Consider the following 18,763-nt stretch of genomic DNA (forward strand, 5'->3'; position numbering starts at 1 on the left):
GGCCTGCGTGAATTTCTGTACCTTTGAGAAAGTGCCACGCATGCTAAGAATGGGGCATCGATGCTGCCGTTCTGGTCCCGTGCCCGGGCAATCAAATCAGAAGGTCGTACCCTTCGGGAGGTCAAACCTTCCCCACAAGTCCGAGCCTTGGAGATGATCCAGGGTGCCAGCTTAGACTTCCCTGACCTTCATGGTGACTTCCCCTCTAGTGTCCTTTTCTGCCTGTGTCATCCCATTTCATCAGGGAGATTCTAAGACCAGAGCTACTTGGCCCCAAAACAAAGGTGCCCGACTCCTCCCATGTGACCAGTGTGTCACACCAAAGGGACACTAGCTGTTAGGCCTCAAAAGGGTTTTACATCCTTTACTCAGAGCAGCGGGTTCCGACAAGCCTGGCGCTTACCCTCCAACGGGAGGCCGCTTAAAATAACATCCCTTGGTTTGCTGGTTCCTCATGAAGTTACACATAGAACTACCATATGACCCAGCAGTCCCACCCCTAAGAGGAATTTCAATCCAAAAGAATCGAAAGCAGGGACGCTCGTAGCAACAGTCTTCATGATAGCCAAACGGTGGGAACAGCCCCAGCCCACCCGCAGGTGAGTGGGTAAACAACGGCCTGCCTCGCCGTGCGATGGGATCTTCCTCGGCCGTGAAAAGAGTGAACCGTGCCATGTGCTACAATATGCGCGGACCTTGAAAACATCGTGGCGCATCAAATAAGCCACCTACAGAAGGACATATATTGTATGAGTTCACCTCTCTGAGGTCCCTGGAGTCGCCAGCCTCACCCAGACAGGAAGCAGAGCAGTTGTCGCCACGGGCTGCAGCAGGGAGCAATGGAGGGCTGTTGTTCGGTGGGTGCAGCACCACTGGGGATGATGACAAAGTTTTGGGCCTAGATGTGGGGATGATCACACAACACTTGAATGTGTCTATGCCACCGAGTTGCACACTTACGAATGGACAAAATAATATTATGTTATGTATACCCTTCCATTAAAAAAAATTCTTTTAATCCCTTGGCAAGTGACAGAAAACCCACCCCAAATTTGCTTTGGCAAAAATGTCACTGGATTGGGTCCTGGAAGCGGGACCACTGGTAGACCTCCATTTGGGGGACCACCCCTCCCCCACCCCGTCCTGGCTGTCCCACCCCTCCTCCCCCCCCCAGCCCACTCCCCGCAGCCTGTTTATTATTGTAATGAGCAGAGCTGCATGTGCTTTTAGCAACCGCAGTGATGAAGACGACCTCCCTCCAGAGCTGGCCGAGGCGGTAGGCCTGCCCCTGACCACCACACCGACCACCACCACCACCACGACCACCACCACACAAGTCTCAGCGCCACTGGCATCCCCCAAGGTCCACAAACTCAGCTCGCCTCAGGATTCAGAAAGCAAGAGCCAGCTGTCCCCAGGGGCCAAGGTATGGGGAAGAAAAGCCCTGAGGAATAGCCGTACTTGCTGGGACTTGGGTAGGAATTAAGTGTGGCATCTGTGTGCATTTTAAAAAAAATTATTGTTATGCAATTACAGTTGTCCTCATCATTACTCTCCCCTGCCCTCCCCACCCCCACCTTCCATATTCAATCCTCCCCCGCTCCGTTGTCTGTGTCCGTGGGTCCTTTACGCGTGTTCCTTTATTACCCTTCCCCTTCTCTCCCGTGTTATCCCCCTCCCCTCCCCTCTGGTCACTGTCAGTTTGTTCTCTATTTCCATGTCTCTGGTTCTGTTCTGCTCGCTTTTTTATTTTGTTGATTAGGTTCCACGTACAGGTGAGATCATATGCTGTTTGTCTTTCACTGCCTGGCTTGTTTCACTTAGCATAATGCTCTCCAGTTCCATCCACGTTGTCATGAAGGGTAGGAGCTCCTTCTTTGCTTCTGCTGCGTAGTATTCCATTGTGTGTTTAAATTTTGCATAATCAACTCTTGTAGGAGACTTGCACTAGTAAAACAACGTAACAACCACCAAAGCGTGTTTTTGCTATAACTGTCCCCGGAAGATAGGCTAAGCGTTTGTGAGAGGCAAGTAATGTAATATAAAACCATGCACACTGTACTTTAAGGGAAATTAAAGAGATTTTTTAGGGCAATTTTGATTTCAGAATGTCATTGCTACACAGACTAATCACGGGAAAGACAGAACATGAGACATGGGGTCTCCTCCCATAACAGGACACTTGGAGCAGTAGAATGCAGAAGCAGCCCCAGCCCGATCCTCATATTGGAGAGCCTGTGTACCTAGTGTGGTGATGGAAACTGTGTTCTATTTGGTAGTTTGGGATTTCAGGAAATTGCCAGCAACGTGAATGGGCTGTGACGAAGGCCTCACACAACATTGCTCTTGGTTTCCTCTGAGTGACACTTAGCTGTGCTCACTCTTCAGCATCCAGTCCAAACACAGTTGAATCTATCGTCTCCAGGTAGATGTTGAGATAGAGGTGGCTTGGTCCATGGACTCCACTGAGGCACGGGGTCTGCAAGGGGTGGGGGCACAGACTGAAGGCAGGACCTGAGGCCCATACTTGGTTCCCAGCTGCTCCTTTCTCACACCTTATGGCTGCTTGAAATGAGCTGTCAGTCTGCAGCCCTTGTTTCTCCCAGCCTCAGTTTCCTCCTCCTAAGAATGGGAATAATATCTGCCGCCCTGCCCAGCTCATGGGCTGGCTTCAGGTCCAGTGGGGGTTAAAGAGCTTATACAAACCAGAGGAACCGGATGTCAGAGGCTTCTGCGGCTTCAGGATGACAACTCCTGGTAATGTCCAGGTGCCACAGTCCAGACTCCCATCCTATGTGACCAACACCTGCCTTTCCCAGGGCCCCTTCCCAGAGCCCCTTCCCAGGGTCTCTGGGAATGCTTTTGCGTTCCTCACAGCAACCTGGCCGGCCCCCTCAGCCAGTGACTGGCCCAAGCCGAAGCCCCTGCTTTTCTGTGGGTCTCACCTCTTGGTACCTCTAGTTGGGCTCCCCTCTGCTGTGTAGAGTCCCTCATTCTGCATTGTCCCACGTGTGGACACAGGTTTCTGTCACGTACCCCGCCCCACAGTTGAGACCTAGTGAAAACATGTACAAAACAGAAGGGAGATCTGGGAGGGTGCCGGCTGCAACATCCTACCAGAGGCCACAGGGCTCCCCCTCCTGGCCGACTCGGTCCTGAAGTTCCTGCTTTTGAAGAGTGGATGGGATTCCCCCCACTCCTAACCCCACAAAAGGCCTCAAGACCCCCGTGGTGCTGAGACCCCACCCCCACCCCCAGGACAAGAGAATAAAAGTGTTTTTTCCAAAAATGAACCTGACTTTCAGAGGCACCCCTCCCCCACTGTCAAGATCATCCTGTCCCCATTGCTGTGCAGTGGACTTTAGCTCCTGGAGGCCTTGGCCTCTTGATCCAGGACAGGGGGCTCTGCTCTCTCCAAACACTCAGAGGACTCTCTGCAGTGTTTTCCCCTCAGAAGACCCGTCAGAGAGCACTCACACCATTCAGAAACATTGTTTGCAGTTTCCAGTAAAAGGCAGTTGTCCACCTTGCACCCTGCTTCTACTCATTAAGGCTTCAGGAAAATACCATTGGAGCTTGGTCTTAACATCTTGTCCATTGCCAAGTGAGAGACCTGCGTGGGGGACTGGCCTCATCCTGAGTTCAGTATTAGAAAGGGGGGAGAAGTGGGGTTAGGGGACCTCTGTGTTTCCCGGTGCCATTCCACTGTCAACCCAACACTGTCCCTAACTGGGATATCTTTGTCTGCCTTCCTAGAGTCCCTCTGACCATGGAGGTGCCTTTACCTTGGAGCCAGGCGATCTCCTGATGGACTTCACAGAAGCCACCCCTCTGGTAAACTTCCCATTTTGCTAACAGCAGAAAAGCCACAGTGCATAGATACATCTTGGCAGTGGGACAGATGGACAGAGGTGGGCATCGCTGTTGGGAAGGCTCTTCCTCTTGACCTGCTCACAGCCGGGAGGCTCAGGGATCAGCTTTCTTCGAGGGTTCAGGCACTATGGGTCCCTCCCAGAGTCCTCGAGGAAGGGTGGTGCTCCCTTTCCTCTGAAGGTAGACACAGGGGTCCTGCTCCCACCTGCCCACTGCTCCTCAAGCGTCGCAGGGCTCCTGAGTGCTTGCGTCTTGGCTTCTTGGCTTCCTGGGCTGCGTCCCGCATGCCCACCCATGGGGCATCACTTGTTGCTTCCAACAACACGCGCTGGTCTGAAGCCCCTGCTCAAGTCCTCACCCTGGCTCTCCAGGCCCCTTGTGCCTCCCTGCTATCCCTCATCATCTGCATACAGGTCTCCCCTTAGGGAGGGTGGCCTTTGTGGGGCTCATGCTGCTGAGAAACCCTTTCAGGAGAGAGAGCACTGAGCCAGGAGTCACACAGGCCAGGCCTGGCCCCGATCTCTGCTCGCTCCTTAAGAGCCTTGTCATTGGATGGTCGCTGCCTCCTCTGTTGAATAAGGATGTCATTGTTTGCCCTGTCTGCCTAAGAGTGTGTGTGTGTGTGTGTATGTGAGAGAGAGAAAGACAGACATAGAGAGACACAGAGAGACAGAGAGAGAGATATCTTCAAGAATTCAAAACACCATAAATATGTGTAAGATATCACTACCAATGTTATTGGAGGACACAGGCAAACTTGGATATGTCTTCAGCTCAACTAATATCCAAGTGTACTTGACCATAAGTCATGGTCCACAAATTTGGAGTGTGTGTCAAAATGTGAGTCAAAATGTGAATCAAATTAAAAACTGTCTCCTGAAAGCTTGCTGTGCACCCGGCCACGTGGAGGCCCTGGGAGTGGAAACGGGCGGCTGGAGGTAGGCAGGGAGTCAGGTTGATAAAGGGCCAAGGCGGACAGGCGAGCCGTGTAGCAGATGCACGGGGAGAAGCCAGAAGTGGGAGGCACTCAGGCCTGGCTCGCCGTGGGGAGGATGTAGTACCTAGGAAGGATTTCTGGAAGGCTTTCAAACGAGGCAAATGCCGTCCAGGCTTTGGGGACGACCACCAGTCCTGCCTCAGCTGGCACAGGGAAATCATCTGTGATTTCTACAGCTTTACTTCTTGTTGGGAGATTGGTACCATCTCAGAGCTTCAAGTCAGCTCCTTTGGACAAACAGCGGAGAACCAATGGTTCTGGGGACCGTGTTATTCCCCATGTACAAGTAAATGGAACCAAGTTATTCATGGTCTTTTCAGTAACAAATTGTCAAGGCAGGGTGACTCAGATCAGAGGGCCCTCCATCGCCTCGTCGCCCCTTCTCACAGGAGCGGAGGCTCTGTCCCAGAGTGGGGAAATCACACGGGACCCGGACCGAGCTGGAGCTGGAACCCCAGTGTTCAGGCTCCTCCTCCCGTGCTCTGTCCATCAGATTGGGCTAAATCCGGCCTCTTCTTTGGGGAACTGCCACTTTGGAGAAGAACTTGGAAGAAAGGCCGTGTGTAAAGCACTCCCCTGACCGGGAACCTTTGACAAAGGGCATGGAGGAAAGGACAGCAAGTTAGGTGACATGAGCCTGGTGCCATGTCAGTATCCCAGTGAGACACCAGTTTTACCTTAGAGGGGCAGAGCTGTGGGAGATGGAAGCCTCAGCAGCAAGCTGGGGACAGCCAGCCTAGCTAGGGGGCAGCATCCCCCAAGGGACCAGAGAACCCTTAGGGTACGACCTGAAAGCCTCTGAAGGCGAAAGGGGAGAAAGCTAAGTTCCTAGGCCTCATGGTACTGGGGTTTTAAAGTATGACTAGGAGTAGGAGTTTGCCACGTGGAGAAAGTAGACCAAAGCATTCTGTGCAGAAGGCACAGCATGAGCAAAATGCTGAGAATTTATTTAAAAGGCCTGAAAGATTTGAGAACTAAGATTAATTTACAAAAAAATGTATCATGGCTTTGATGGGAGTCATGGGATTCCCTTAAAGACCATCATGTTCTACATGCGGCTCGGAGATCGAATTGCCCATCTTTTCTTTGAGTATAAACGACCGAGACGAGGAAGGAAGCAGCATCTGGCAGGGACCAGAGGTCCCATGATGAGATGCAAATGCCTAACAAGTGACTGTCCAGGCTCTGTTTGCTCCGCTCCGGCAACAGGGAGCTCATTCCTTCTCCCCGGGACACCCCGGTTGTATCTCTGGCGGCTGCTACTTAGCTCTGACACAGGGCCCCGGGTGCCACGCTGCCCAGGCATGGCACAGCAGAGGTCCTTGGACTGCCCGGAGACACGGCTGCCCACGTCACAGCAGAAGTTGGCAGTGAATACGTGTTCTCCGGGTGAAGCCCCCTTCGTCTTGCTCGTGTGGATTTGAGGCGTGAGTGCACGTTCACACGGAAGGTAGGCTGGAGGGCTGGGATTTGGCAGAGAGCCCACTCCATTTGGGCTTTCCTCAGCATCCCTGGCTTTGTCCTTACTTCGCTCCAGAGTCCTGTCTTCCAGGGGTCCCTAGGGGTCCTAGAGAGCAAGAGAGGCTCTGGCAGCCTGCTTCTCCCTTTGTCTGGTCCTCTTCCCTTCATCTCTTCCATCTGCCTCTCGCAGTGTCAAAGGAATGCAAGCAGCAGCCTCGCTGCCCTCGTGGTCAGGGTGATGGAGGGTCTGCGTCCCGGGACAGCAGAGGAGAGGCTGGACTTAGTGTCTGGGGCCGAATGAAACTCCTGAAGCCGCATCACTGGCCTGGTTCCTTGGAGAACGGAGGAAAGAAGAGAGATCAGAGCTGGATGGACAGGCAGCTAGAGAGATGAGGGGACGGATTATCTTGGCTTCGTTGGACACCATTCCACTGAGACTCTCTCAGAGCTGATTTAACCTGAGACTCTCCACCCTCGTGAGCCAGTCTGTGTGGAGTGGTTTCCAAAGAAGCATAGTCCAGACAGCCAAGAATAATAAAAAGGTTTCAATCTTGACGGGTATCTCTTAAAAAAAAAAAAAAAACCCACTCAAGAACATTAAATTCACACCTGGTAACACTTCTTGAATCTCTTTTCACCGCCTTCTTAATTCTCTCACCCCCTGCACGCCTCTAAGAACTTTCATCTGCAAGCTCTTTGCAAAAACTTTCTTTCTGGCTTCACTCTCACAGCATCCCACCCCGCTCCCAACTCTTTTCTTCCCTAAGCCCAACTCTTTTATTAGGTAGCTCAATTTAGCAATCTAAGTCCCACCACGTCTGCAGCTTATTGTCTGCCCGGTCCCAGAATCTGCATCGCAGACTTCACCATTGGATCAGCTTCTGCCTGGGATGGAGGAGGTGGGGCGTCATCGGTCGGGGTGGGGAGAGAAGGCGCGTGAGTGAAGACAGCGCCCACTCTCCGTCTGGCGCTCTCTGCGGGGGTGTGAGTGTAAGCAGTGCACAGAGGGTGTTGGTGTTAATAGAGGAGGGCAGCTGGAAGGAGGATACACTGACATGTAATAATGCCAACCCCTAGGAATGCAGATTCCTGCACCCCCCGCTCCAGGTCAGCCATGCCAGCTTCCCTCCCCAGGTAACACAGACCTTAGACACCTGTGCCTCTGTGCTCCTGATGCTCTCTTTCCCTATGGGGCTTGTCCCTCTCTGATCCCTGTGCTTCCTAAACCACTCGCCCAACTGCAAAGCAGAGCTGGTCAGAACCTGGGCCTCTTCTGGGTCAGGCACAGTCAGTCAAGTTCATGTGTCAGGGAGGAGATGGGTCTAGCCAGAGGCAGGCTGTGAAGTGCACAGAATGGGCCCTGTGTTGGCTGTCAGAGGATTGGGTTTCCATTTGTCTCAATAACAGTTTTTATTTTGAACTTCATTCTATCATGAGGGCTAAAGCTTCGTCTCAAGTCAAATCAGGGGGCCTCTGTTCTCCAGGACACGGGGAGAGGGAAGGACGGCATGTGGTTTGTGATGTCATCTGCGTGCCCACACATCAGGGCACGCTGCTTCCCTCACGCACACAGTGGAATGGATGTCACTGTGCTGCTGGGATGGAACCCCTGTCTGCTGGACACACCTCACAGCCCTTCTGCTTGGGGGCCCGCCGGCTCCCCACCTCTCCCTGAGCAAAGGGACACAGGTCCTCTCCGGCTTCCATTTCTGTTCCCCAGCCTCAGCCCCCGGGCGGGGGCACAGGGCCCATCTTCTCAGTACTCCCTAATGTCTGCCCCCCCTCCCTTCCGCTCTGGCTTTTCTCCTCTGTCCTCAAACTGGCAATCTCTTTCCTAATCTGGTGGTGAAGCCTCACACAGTGTCATCATCATTTGCCCAGGCCAAACTCTTTCCCAAAAGTCAGATTTGGAAACTTCAAAGCTGACCAGGACCTAGCTGCCTGAATGTGGGAAAGGCCTGAGGAGCAAAGGAAGCACCAGGCAAAAAATTAAAATGGCCTTTCAAAGTAGTATCCTATTACATGTGTGATCTTATTTCCTGTTCACTTACTAAGAGTCAAGAGCGTGGAAGCCTCAGGAATGTTCTTTTGTCTAAATCCACTCAGATGCATATTTAGAAAGGTCAGAGATGCTTTGGGGATCAACATTTCTTGACCATAAAAGTCCAGTATTGGGCAAAGTCCTAAGTCATTCATTATAACCTTCAATTCAGACATTGGTGAGCTGGACACATTTTGGCTTATCGGCAGTATGCCCATGTGTCTTGGTCATTAATGCCTGCTTTTATTTTCTTCAAAAAGCACACGCTGGGGGCCTGCTGTGATCTGCAGAGGCAAAGGCCCCGTGACCTGGGGTCCCTGGTGTGGTGGTTCTGGCTGGAGCTGTGAGCATGGGGCAGTAGTGGGAGCCAGCCCCACGCAGGCCATGGATGCTGCCTTGGGCAGTGTAGGATTTAGCCTGAGGACCAGAGGGAGCAGTGAGGGGACTGGAAGCAGGCTGGTAAAACCTAAGTACAGGGGACTAATATGGACGCACTTGTTTCTGAAGAATAGGTTTAGAACCAATCACAAAAGGGGTCTAGACCCATGGATTTAGACTTTGCAAATGCCGTTTCTGCACATCCCCAGTTTGAAGAGTGAAACCAGGCTGTCGTGAAGGCCATGGTGAGATGGTGGCGGCTGTGAAGGGACCCGGAAACTGCCCAGGATGGCATGGCTGGAAAGGGGACGGAGTTAGATCACTTTGGAGATGGGAAAGGGGCCTGCAGTTCTCTTGATCAGTTTTCAATGCAGCTGACCCAAAGCCTTGCTTTATTCATCATGGCAGGACCGTACCAACTACTTAAGGAAACTCTCTTGAGCTAAAAGATGTGTGTATTTAGTTTTTGGAGTGAATGGCCCCTCCATGAAACCCAGACTAACTCCGGCAGTGGTCCCCTCTCCTAACCTCAGAGCTTTCTCTCTTCACCATCGTCCTTTTCAGCAGGACAAGCTGTGGGACCTCTGCCAGTGCATGGCACCATTCAGGGCTGGGCCGGGGAACCTGGCATCCCAAGTGACGTGGCATTTTCCCACAATGCTAGGTATCTTCCAGCTAAGCAGCAGGATACCCCAGCACCCATGCGAGATGCCCAGGCGTGGGCTCATGGGTGTGGGAGGGGGTCAGGGCAAGTATGTTTTCTGAACACAGATAAAAGACATGACAGATTAAATCCTAAACTCTATGCTCCTCCTCGCTGATATATCTCTTTCCTGGGGCACTCTGCTGGGCATCTGCTCACCAATTCACCATAATGTGGACCCTTATTTGGCAGAATGCAAAGGCCACCAGGCATGGGAGGCAAATACTCCCAAGTGCGTGGCCCCTCCTCGAAGTGCCCCCATGCCGGTATCACTAACTCCTCACAGCTTTCTTTCTGGCTTGGCCTGGGCAGTGTGTCAGAATCCTCAACAGCATGCCAGGAAGCCACTGCCAGTCCTGTGCAGATGGCACAGGAGACGGCCCCTACCTGCCCGCCCAGGGAGCGGGGTTTTGATGTGGTGTTCTGCTCAGACAGTATAGAGAAGACAGATGAGAGCCAGAGAGGAGGAGAGCAGGTGGAGAGTGGAGGGAGGCGGGAGGGACTAGCCTCCAGTCGGCCAGGGGCTGGAAGTAGGCTGCGGGTGAGGCTGGCTGGCTAGCAGCAGTTGACAGATCTGTCTTGCACTGTGCTATCTTTCTCTCCTTTCCCCTCCCTTATCTCCTCCTTCTCCTCCCCCTCTCTCACCTCCTCCCCTTCTCTCCACTCCTCGTGAGCAGGCAGAGCCCGCCAGCGCCCCCCATTGTGCCCACTCTCGCTGCTCTCCTCCACTCTCTCTCCCCATGAAGGAAGAGACCACTGGAGTTTGCATGCACCCTCCAATCAAAACGAGGCTGGTAGGTACCTGGCAAGGAGAGGGGCCTGGCCAGGAGAGGCGAGGCGGCCCCAAGGGTGTGCAGGAGCGGCAGACCGCGGGGAGAGGCCAGCCGACAGGTGCTCTCCCTCCAGGATGGATGCAGAGTTTGGAGACCAGCTGGCTCTGGTCAGACTGGGATGTGGGGCTGTGGTCCTGCCCCTGCATCTCTAGGTCTCCAGAACCAGGAAGAGTTTGTTTCCCTAGAGCTTCAATGAGCAGAGATGTTTTCCCAGAGAGAAAAGTCTCAGTTGCATTGCTATTGCAAATAAAAATGTTTCAAAACTCATCTTTCTTGCTATTTGTCAAGAGGAGCCTTACATGATGACTTGAGAGGAATCACTCGTAACCCCAACCTAGCACAGTTTTTCCTTTTTGCATGTTTCCTGCTAATAGTTATTCATATTTATTCACAATTTCACAGGGTTAAACCGTAGTATCCGTAGCACCTCCTGTTTTTCAGTTAATGTTGTGTTCTCTCTGTCTTGTTACTACCTTCCCTAGGACCGCTTTATGTTCCATTAAGTGAGTGGTCCACCATTTACCTAACCAGTTATTTACTGCGGGACACGTACTTGGTTTCCAGTGTCACTTTTCCAGGGAACACATGTAGGCTTTTGCATCAGGCACTTTGTTTTCTCAGCTAGACCCTGCCAGGTTCAATAGTGTGACTTTGACCCTGCTCCCTTGCTACAGTGGCTATACCAAGGGACGGCGCCATCAGAAGGGCGAACAAGCTTGGCCACATTTGCACAACACAGGGTAGCACTGTTGGAATGCATGGCTTCTTGTTTAGAGCGGGCACGACATAATTCTCTGGAGTTGCCAACTATCACATTTCTTTACTAGCACTAATAAACCTCTTTCCCCTTCTCCTTCATGAAGGTCTGAGAGTCTTATCTGTATGTTACTTTTCACTGGGCTCTTGGTCCCAGAACGCCACATGGAACCAAGTAGGCAAACCGGCAAGGAGAATGCACCACGTGGCTCTGCCCCCAGTCCTAACCCCGCTGTGCTGCAGGCAGTCTCCACCAGCAGTCTGAGTGGGCGCCTGAGTCTTAAGGCAGTGTGTCGGGGAATTTGGAATTGTTGAAAGAGGCAAAAGAGAATTGGGGGGAGGGGAGCAGTCTTGGACTGGACCTCTCAATGGGGATTGCAAGGACATTGTCATTCCCAGGCCAGTGGGAGTGAGACCTATGCCACCCATTCAGAAACTTCAGAGAATTTGGGTCTGGTCTGATGTGTTCTTGCTCATTCCTACCTTACTCCCCATTAGAGTGACTCAAGAGAATCAGGGAGTTGCCCCAGGGTCCACAGCCAAGACCCTGAGGGACACAAGGGCTGCTGCCCTCTGGTGGTGGGTGGCAGAGTGTGCATTCAGCAGCAGGTGTGCGGGCAATTTCTGTGCCCTGGGGGCTGCGGACACAGCTAGTGCCAGAGTCATCAGGTCCCTGGGTCTGCTGGCAGTTCTTCTAGGCCAGCTTAAAGAAATAAGCCTCTTCCCCCATCCCCCAGGACTCCAGGGGGCCAAAGACGAAATGATCAGACAGAGAAATGGAAGCAAAGGCTCTTGGGGCTACCCACCACTACCTGCTCAAGCCGGTGCGCCCACCCTCTTTCAGACCAGCCCTGTGCTGCCGCCAGCCCGGAACTGGGCACTTCTGACCACCATGCCTTCTGTTCCCAGAGGCCACGGTGGTGGGGTTCTCATGTGCTTATGTGGGTTCCTTCTGTTGCCCAGAGTTTACAGGGAGCTCCACAATGAAAATGGAGAGATAGGGAATGCTTTCTGGCCTAATTAGTCCAGGTCAGGACTAATGGTGTGACCTTAGGTAAGTCACTCCTCTGTCCACTGTGACAGACTGTGTCCCAGGATGTGACCCCTCAGCAGTCACTAGCCCTTTCCCTTCAGCCACAGAGAAGCTGTCAGCAGCCACCCCAGGCAACCCTGGCCTGCTTCATCATACACCCTGATCAGTGGAGCGGGCCACATATAGGGCCCAGCACACCTGGGAGGCCCAGGCAGACCCCAGGGAAGGGGGTTCCAGGGCGAGGTAAGCGTGGGGTGCCCCCAAACATGAGGCTCCAGCCTCTCATCCCTACTGTGTCCCCGCCTACAGTACGATGACCACAGATACAACCACTGGTCACGCCGGAGGGACCTCCGTGTGTTCCCTTGCACAAGAATGAAGGCTCTGCATGCGGTCCCCTGAATCTTTCAGTTTGATTTTGAAAGCGTACTGCCAAAGATCGCAAAACTTTGTTTTCTAATCGGAAAGTAACACTCTTGTCTTTTCTCTTTTTTGAAGATAAAAACATTCCCGGTTGATACAGTGACCCCGTTTCCCGATCCTTTCATTACAGGGCCACAGTTTACCGTAAGTAGCTCCAGAAAACCGACCTGCGTTTAAAGGCGTTGTTCCCACAGGGCACGCTTTCCTGTGGGGTGCCAGGCAGCCACGCTCACAGTTTCTTTGATCCCTGCGAACTCCGTGAGTTCAGAAGGAGCTGGGATTGGTGGGGGGTTCTCCCTCTTTTAGTTATTATGTTAATTTTATTAACATAAAATTAACTATTTTAAAGTGACAACTCCGTGACATTTAGTACATTTAGGGTGATGCAGCTACTACCATCTAGTTTGGAAACATTTCTTCACCCCCAAAGGAAACCGCACACCGACGAAGCCATCACTCCGCATGTCCCACCTCCCCCTGGCCCGTGGCAGCCACCGATCTGCATTCTGCCCCTATGGGTTTACCTAGTTTGGATATTTCATATAAATGGAATTCTGTAATATGTGACCTTTTATGTCCGGCTTCTTTCACTGAGCATGATGTTTCTGAGGCGTGTGCACATTGTAGTATATACCAGTACGTCATTTCTGTTCGTGGCAGAATAGTATTCCCTTGTACGCACACACTGCAGTTGGTGGATCCATTCATTTGTTGATGGGTATTTGGGTGGTTTCCACCTTTTGGCTATTATAAATAGTGCCGCTATGAACACACATAGACATGGTATTTTTTGTCGGTTCTTTATTTTGGGGGGTTGGATCTGCATCTTGATAATGGTGTGATTTTAGGTAAGTTACTTAATCACTTTGAACCCACACTCCCCCTATTAAAAGTGGACACAGTGATAAGAATATCCTCCTTGTATCCAGTTGAGGCAAGAATCAAAAGAGATCAAGAACTTGTACGTTCTTTAGTGGCCACAGACCGTCTCACAAATGTCAGGCATGGTGGTGGCTTTTCAAGGCTAGAGAGGCAGGTGGTGTAATTAACAAGGACTGGTAGTCGTGACAACCAGCTGCAGGTCATCACCTCTCCTGGAGTCACTGGACAGCTTATTTACACTCACTGCAAACAGGTGGAATGTTTTTTTTTTAACACATAAGTGTAGTTTTCTCATCCGCAGAATGAGTGTTCAATGATTTTCAGGCTCCTTTTCAGCTGCTCAATTCTCTTCCTTAAATGAAAACTTCTGCAGGAGGTTGCTATAGAGCGGGCGGCTGTCTGGAGCCCGAGTGGGGAGTCCAGGGCCCCTCCTCTTCCCCCTCCCCTCTCCTCCTCCCAGGGATCCCTGGTGGTGATTCCTAGAACCAAATGACTCCTGAGACTCCTTCCAAAGGGTTTCTGGCCAATCTGGAGGATCTGTGGAGTGAGCTGCGGGTGACCTGGGAGTAGCTCAAAGCGCAGGCTCATGAGCAGTATTATCGTCACTACCTGAGGTCGTTTGAGTCACAGGGAGAGGGAGGGCATGAGCAGTGGCTGATTCAGCACAAACAGAAGGGAAGGTGTTCAGCAGGCCAAGAGGAGGCAAAACACCAGGCTTCTGGAATGTCCATTTCTAGGGTCGTAAGGTGCTTGCAGCATCTGCCTCTTAAGAACCAGAGGGCAGAGGCACAGGGGCTGGGCCAGGCTGTTAAATGCATCCCGCCCCTGCAGTTTTGCTGGGCACAGTTCCCCAGCTGGAAACTCTGGCTCCTCTTTCCTCCGCTGGCCATAATGGGCACTCTGGCCACCTGCCCAGCCTTGGCAGTGCTGTGAGACACCCGGGAAGCCCTTCCTGAAAAGCTGGGGGCCAAGGTGGGGCAGGAAACCAATGTTAGAAACCACGCTGGGACTTTTAAGAACTGGGCAAGGGTGGCTTGAAGACAGCTGCAGTAGGCAGAGGGAACAGCATGAACGTGAGGCAGGAGGGACCCTCCCACGTTCAAGGCACTGAAATGAAAGCCAGAGAGACTAAAATGCAGAGCACAAGGGAGTGGGGCCTGAGAAGAGGAAGGGGAGGAAGGAGCAAACGCTGAAGGGCCAAAACCGTGCTTGGCCGTGTAGGCCACAGTAGGAATTCTGACGCTTATCCTAAGAGCAATGGGAAGGCTTTGAAGGACTTAAGCAGGGCAGTGAGTGACAGGGCAGGTGCATTTGGAAACGTTCCCTGTGACAGGCAGAGTGGATTTAGGACAATAGTCTAGAAATTGAGGACAGCAGTTCAAGGGCAAGAAGGCAGAGAACTTGACCCAGAGCAGTTTTGGTGGTGGCGATGCAGAGAAGTGCAGAGATGGGGAGGTATCTAGGAGACTGGTAAGAATTGGATTAGATACAGAAGCGGGAAGGTCAGGAATGGCTCCCAGGTTTCTGAGCTGCAGAACCTGGATGGACAGTGGGTTCGTTCACTGGGATAAGGAAATCTGAAAGAAGCCTGGATTGGGAGGGGTAATGAATTTGCCTCTGGCCATGATGTGTTAGCAATGCCTTGCAATGGAAAAAATATAATAAAAATTAAGTAAAAAAAATAAAAATACACAAAAAGAAGTGCCTGGGAAACACGCAAGTGGAAACAGTGAACGGGCAGTTGGATATCCAGCTCTGTAACTGAGGAAGGAGACTAGATTGGAGACACTAAACAGGGAGTTACTGACAGCCCAATGGTAACGGAAGCCAAATTCATGGACTTCAGCCTCCTGATTTTCTCACCCCTGTGCATCGTGTTCTCTTCTCCTCCCCAACAAGGTCAAGAGACTTGACCTTGCTGCAGGACTGCCGTCTCCACAGACCTCCAGACGTATCCTAGCCCCAGTTGTTGGGGAGTTCAGCAGTATCAGGGAACTCTGCACAAAGTTGGTCTGGCAATTGATCTAGCATTGACCTTGAGTCTGGTTTCAACAACTGGGCTCCTTGCTTGATCCTAAAACCAGTTCCTACCTTATATTCAGACCTATTAACTGGGTTTCTGCTTTGTACTCAGCCTAGGGCTTTGATCTGTCTAGGATAAGGGCCCCAGGCTGGTTCTGGCCAAATTAATATCCCATGTTCTTCCTAACCTGGGTCTGTGCCCCTTTTATCTGCTTCATTCAGTGAAAGTCTATGCATTCATTCATTTCTTCATTCAACAAATACTAAAAAGATGAGTACTCAGCCCTGAGATTTAATGTCGGTAATCTTCACTGCTCCCCAAGGTCATTCTTAAGTGAAGCTAGCTTTTCTTCCTGGGGTACGTGACACTGAGAATATAATGGCTGCTAATACTGTTTGGCGCCACTACCTTGATTCATGCTCAGGCCCTGACACTTTTACCCACCATTGCCTTTGTGCCATACTTCCCTCTCCAGAAAGTATAAAAAGTGGCATTAAAAGCCCAACCTCCACCCATCTCACTGAAACAACAGGAAAAAAAGCTTCTTACCCCAGCTCCTGTATCAGGGGAGATGAGGAGCAAAATCATGCTTTAAAACGACAAGTTGCATTTCCTGCTCATGCTGCCTGTCCGTCATGGGTGGGCTCCGGGCTCTGCTCTGTCTTATCCTCTTTCCAGAACCCGGGCTAATGGAGAAGCTGCCATCTGGAGCACTGCTAGTCACAGTGGCAGAAGGGCCGGGGTGGGAGGGGGGAGGAGCAAGAGGTAATAAATCACATACCATCTCTTAAATCTTTCAAAGGAAATGAAATAGAGCACTGCAACCCACACTTCCTTGGCCAAAGCCAGGCACGTGGCCATGCCTAACCTCACAGAGGGTGGGGAAGTGCAGTCCTACCCGGTGCCTGGGAAGTGATGAGCCCGAATGACCTGCTGGACTGAACAAACGCCTGCTAGAGCAGTGAAGGTTCACTCATTCATTCGGCACGTGTGCAGGCTCCTCGCGGCAAGCACTGCGTGCTGGAAAACGTGTGAGGCTCCTGTTCTCGTGGCCGGTTCTCTGGCATGGCTCCCTTCCAGCCCAGGTCAGCCAGTTCTCCCTCTGGAGACAGGCACCAAACAAATAGGGGCTTGCATTTTTCAGCCACAGCCTTTCATGACCCCCTCAAAGATAAGACTTTCTCCCTATTGTTCACGCCAGATACACCATTACAGAACTCTAACTGCACTTGGTATTGTTAGGGGGGGTTCATGTTTTCCTAGAAGGGGTAGCTTATCTCCTGTTGAGTCAGTACAACTCTAGTGCTCATTTGATGACCAAAGCCTCTTCTTTAGAAAGCTATGTGGTAAATTCCTCCAAGTTTAAGCCCAGGAACTAGTGTGGAAAATCTAGTTATAAAATACAAAGCTGGCATTATCCAAAGGATATAAAACAAACAAAAAAGCATGCATAGAAAAATACTATGAGGAAATGTATGAGGGGGGACCCAAAAAACCCCCCTGGGATTTATTTATAAAGAACTGTGTATTTATTCTTACATGTTTAAACTTCAGTCACCTTCAAAGTGCTCTCCATTTGATGCAATACATTTATCGAGACATTTTTTCCACTGCTCAAAACAGTTTCTTGAGCCTCTGCATTCTGAGGCCTTTTAGTGCTTCTGCCACTTTTTGTCTCACCTCTTCCACATCGGCAAAATGTTTCCCTTTGAGGACTTTTTTCATCTGGGGAAACAAAAAAAAAAAGTCACTTAGGGAGAGATTGGGTGAATAGGGAGGGTGGGGCATGAGGTTCATGCTGTTTTTGGTCAAGAACTGCTGAAAACTCAGCGTGGTGTGGGCAGGTGTGCTCGTAAACCACCCATCATAAAATGGGCAAATGTGTTGAGTCTTCAAAAAAATTCACTGAAGCTACGTGCAGCCTCTCACAACAATGCCAGCTGGTGCACTGACACAGATGGGCTCCTAGAACACTCACCTAGCAGGGGGAGCCTGTATTACAAGGGGCCTGGCCTCCAGAAGATAATTCTGGGGGTTTTGGGTCCCCCCTACCATATACTGCCAACAACGGTAAGGGATTATGGAATTTTTCATTTATTTGCTTTCATATATCTTCTAATTTTTCTATATAAAAGTAATAAGCATATCATGCTTTGAAAGATGAACAACAATAATCAGTTATTCTCTCCAAATGAGGCAGTGTACCTAAAACTTGACCTTGTTTCAAAATCATCTAGAGGTCTTGTAAAAACACAGACTGCTGGACTTCCCAGACATTCTCTTTCCAGAGGTCCTTGGTGGGGCCTGAGAATTTGCATTTTGACCAAGTTTCAAGGTGATACTGATGCTGCTAGTCTGGGGGCCATACTTCGGGGACCATTGCTGTCGTGGTGAAAAACACCAGTTATGGAATCAGCTAGCCCTGCTTCGAAATACTGGTTCCTAACACATCCTGTGTGACCTTGGGAAGATACTTAGCCTCTCTGACCTCACTTCCCTTTTCCATAAAATCAGTCCTAAGAGGCATATTCTTTTCACCCTTTAACCTCTCCGAAATCAGAAAGTCATTCCAACGGTGGGTGGGACAAAGCTCGAATGGACACATTTTTCCTTCTCTGTGGCAATGCAAACATGGTGCATCTTACAACGATGCTAAGATGCGATGAAATATGATCTCTGCCTTAAAGGGTTTCAGGAGGTAATGTATGTAATGTACTTTGAGTGATGTCTGGCACAAAATAAGTCATTTTAATAAATGGCCATGAAGTTTAGCTATTATCAAAAAACAACCGAATTGTATGGTAAGGCTCAGGGAGCAGCTGACAGTGTGGAAATGGAACCCAAATTGAGATGGATTTCCTCTTTCCCGTTTCCTCTCCAGGCAGACTTCAGAGACAGTAAGTTACCGTGCTGCCCCGGCCAGTCTTCCCCGCTGATTCCCGCAGTGACCCTGAGGCCTTTGACAGAGACCATCTCCACAGTGCAGACCATCTACACCGCTCGGAAGCCTGTTTCCCTGGCAGCCAGGTGAGGCAGGGACACCAGGCGCAGGCTGAGGTTCACTGTGTGTGTGACATCTACAACCGTCTCATTCATTCTGTATTTGCTGAAATGTCTTCAAAGGCTAGACAGTGCTCTAGGTGCTAGGGATGGACAGTGAACAAAGCAGATGAAAGTCCTACTTTATGAAATTTACAGTTCAGTATTGGGAGAGGGGAAGCAGACACTGAATGAGTGTGTACGTGTGTGTGTGTGTGTGTGTGTGTGTGTGTGTGTGTGTGTGAACGGTGGAGACAGATTCCTTAGAGAGGCAACTGGGCCCGAAGGCCAGGGAGTCAGAAGTAATCTCGTAAAGCACCC

General features: G+C 51.0%; 1 protein-coding gene across 4 annotated transcripts in view; it reads left to right on the forward strand.

Moving 5' to 3' along the window:
- Positions 1-18,763, forward strand: part of EPB41L4B (erythrocyte membrane protein band 4.1 like 4B) — a 119,506-nt gene that overhangs the window by 95,525 nt on the left and 5,218 nt on the right. The window contains exons 21-25 of one of the 4 annotated variants that reach the window (XM_053921966.2): positions 1,231-1,426; positions 3,757-3,834; positions 10,131-10,247; positions 12,574-12,642; positions 18,285-18,430. In XM_053921966.2, coding sequence (XP_053777941.1) covers positions 1,231-1,426; positions 3,757-3,834; positions 10,131-10,247; positions 12,574-12,642; positions 18,285-18,430 — 606 coding nt within the window. Of the gene's footprint in view, positions 1-1,230; positions 1,427-3,756; positions 3,835-10,130; positions 11,921-12,573; positions 12,643-18,284; positions 18,431-18,763 lie in introns of those variants that run through there. The other 3 variants (XM_053921968.2, XM_053921970.2, XM_053921964.2) reach the window with 3 other exon arrangements.

Source organism: Desmodus rotundus, chromosome 1 (assembly GCF_022682495.2).
Source record: "Desmodus rotundus isolate HL8 chromosome 1, HLdesRot8A.1, whole genome shotgun sequence".
Taxonomy (NCBI): Eukaryota; Metazoa; Chordata; class Mammalia; order Chiroptera; family Phyllostomidae; genus Desmodus; species Desmodus rotundus.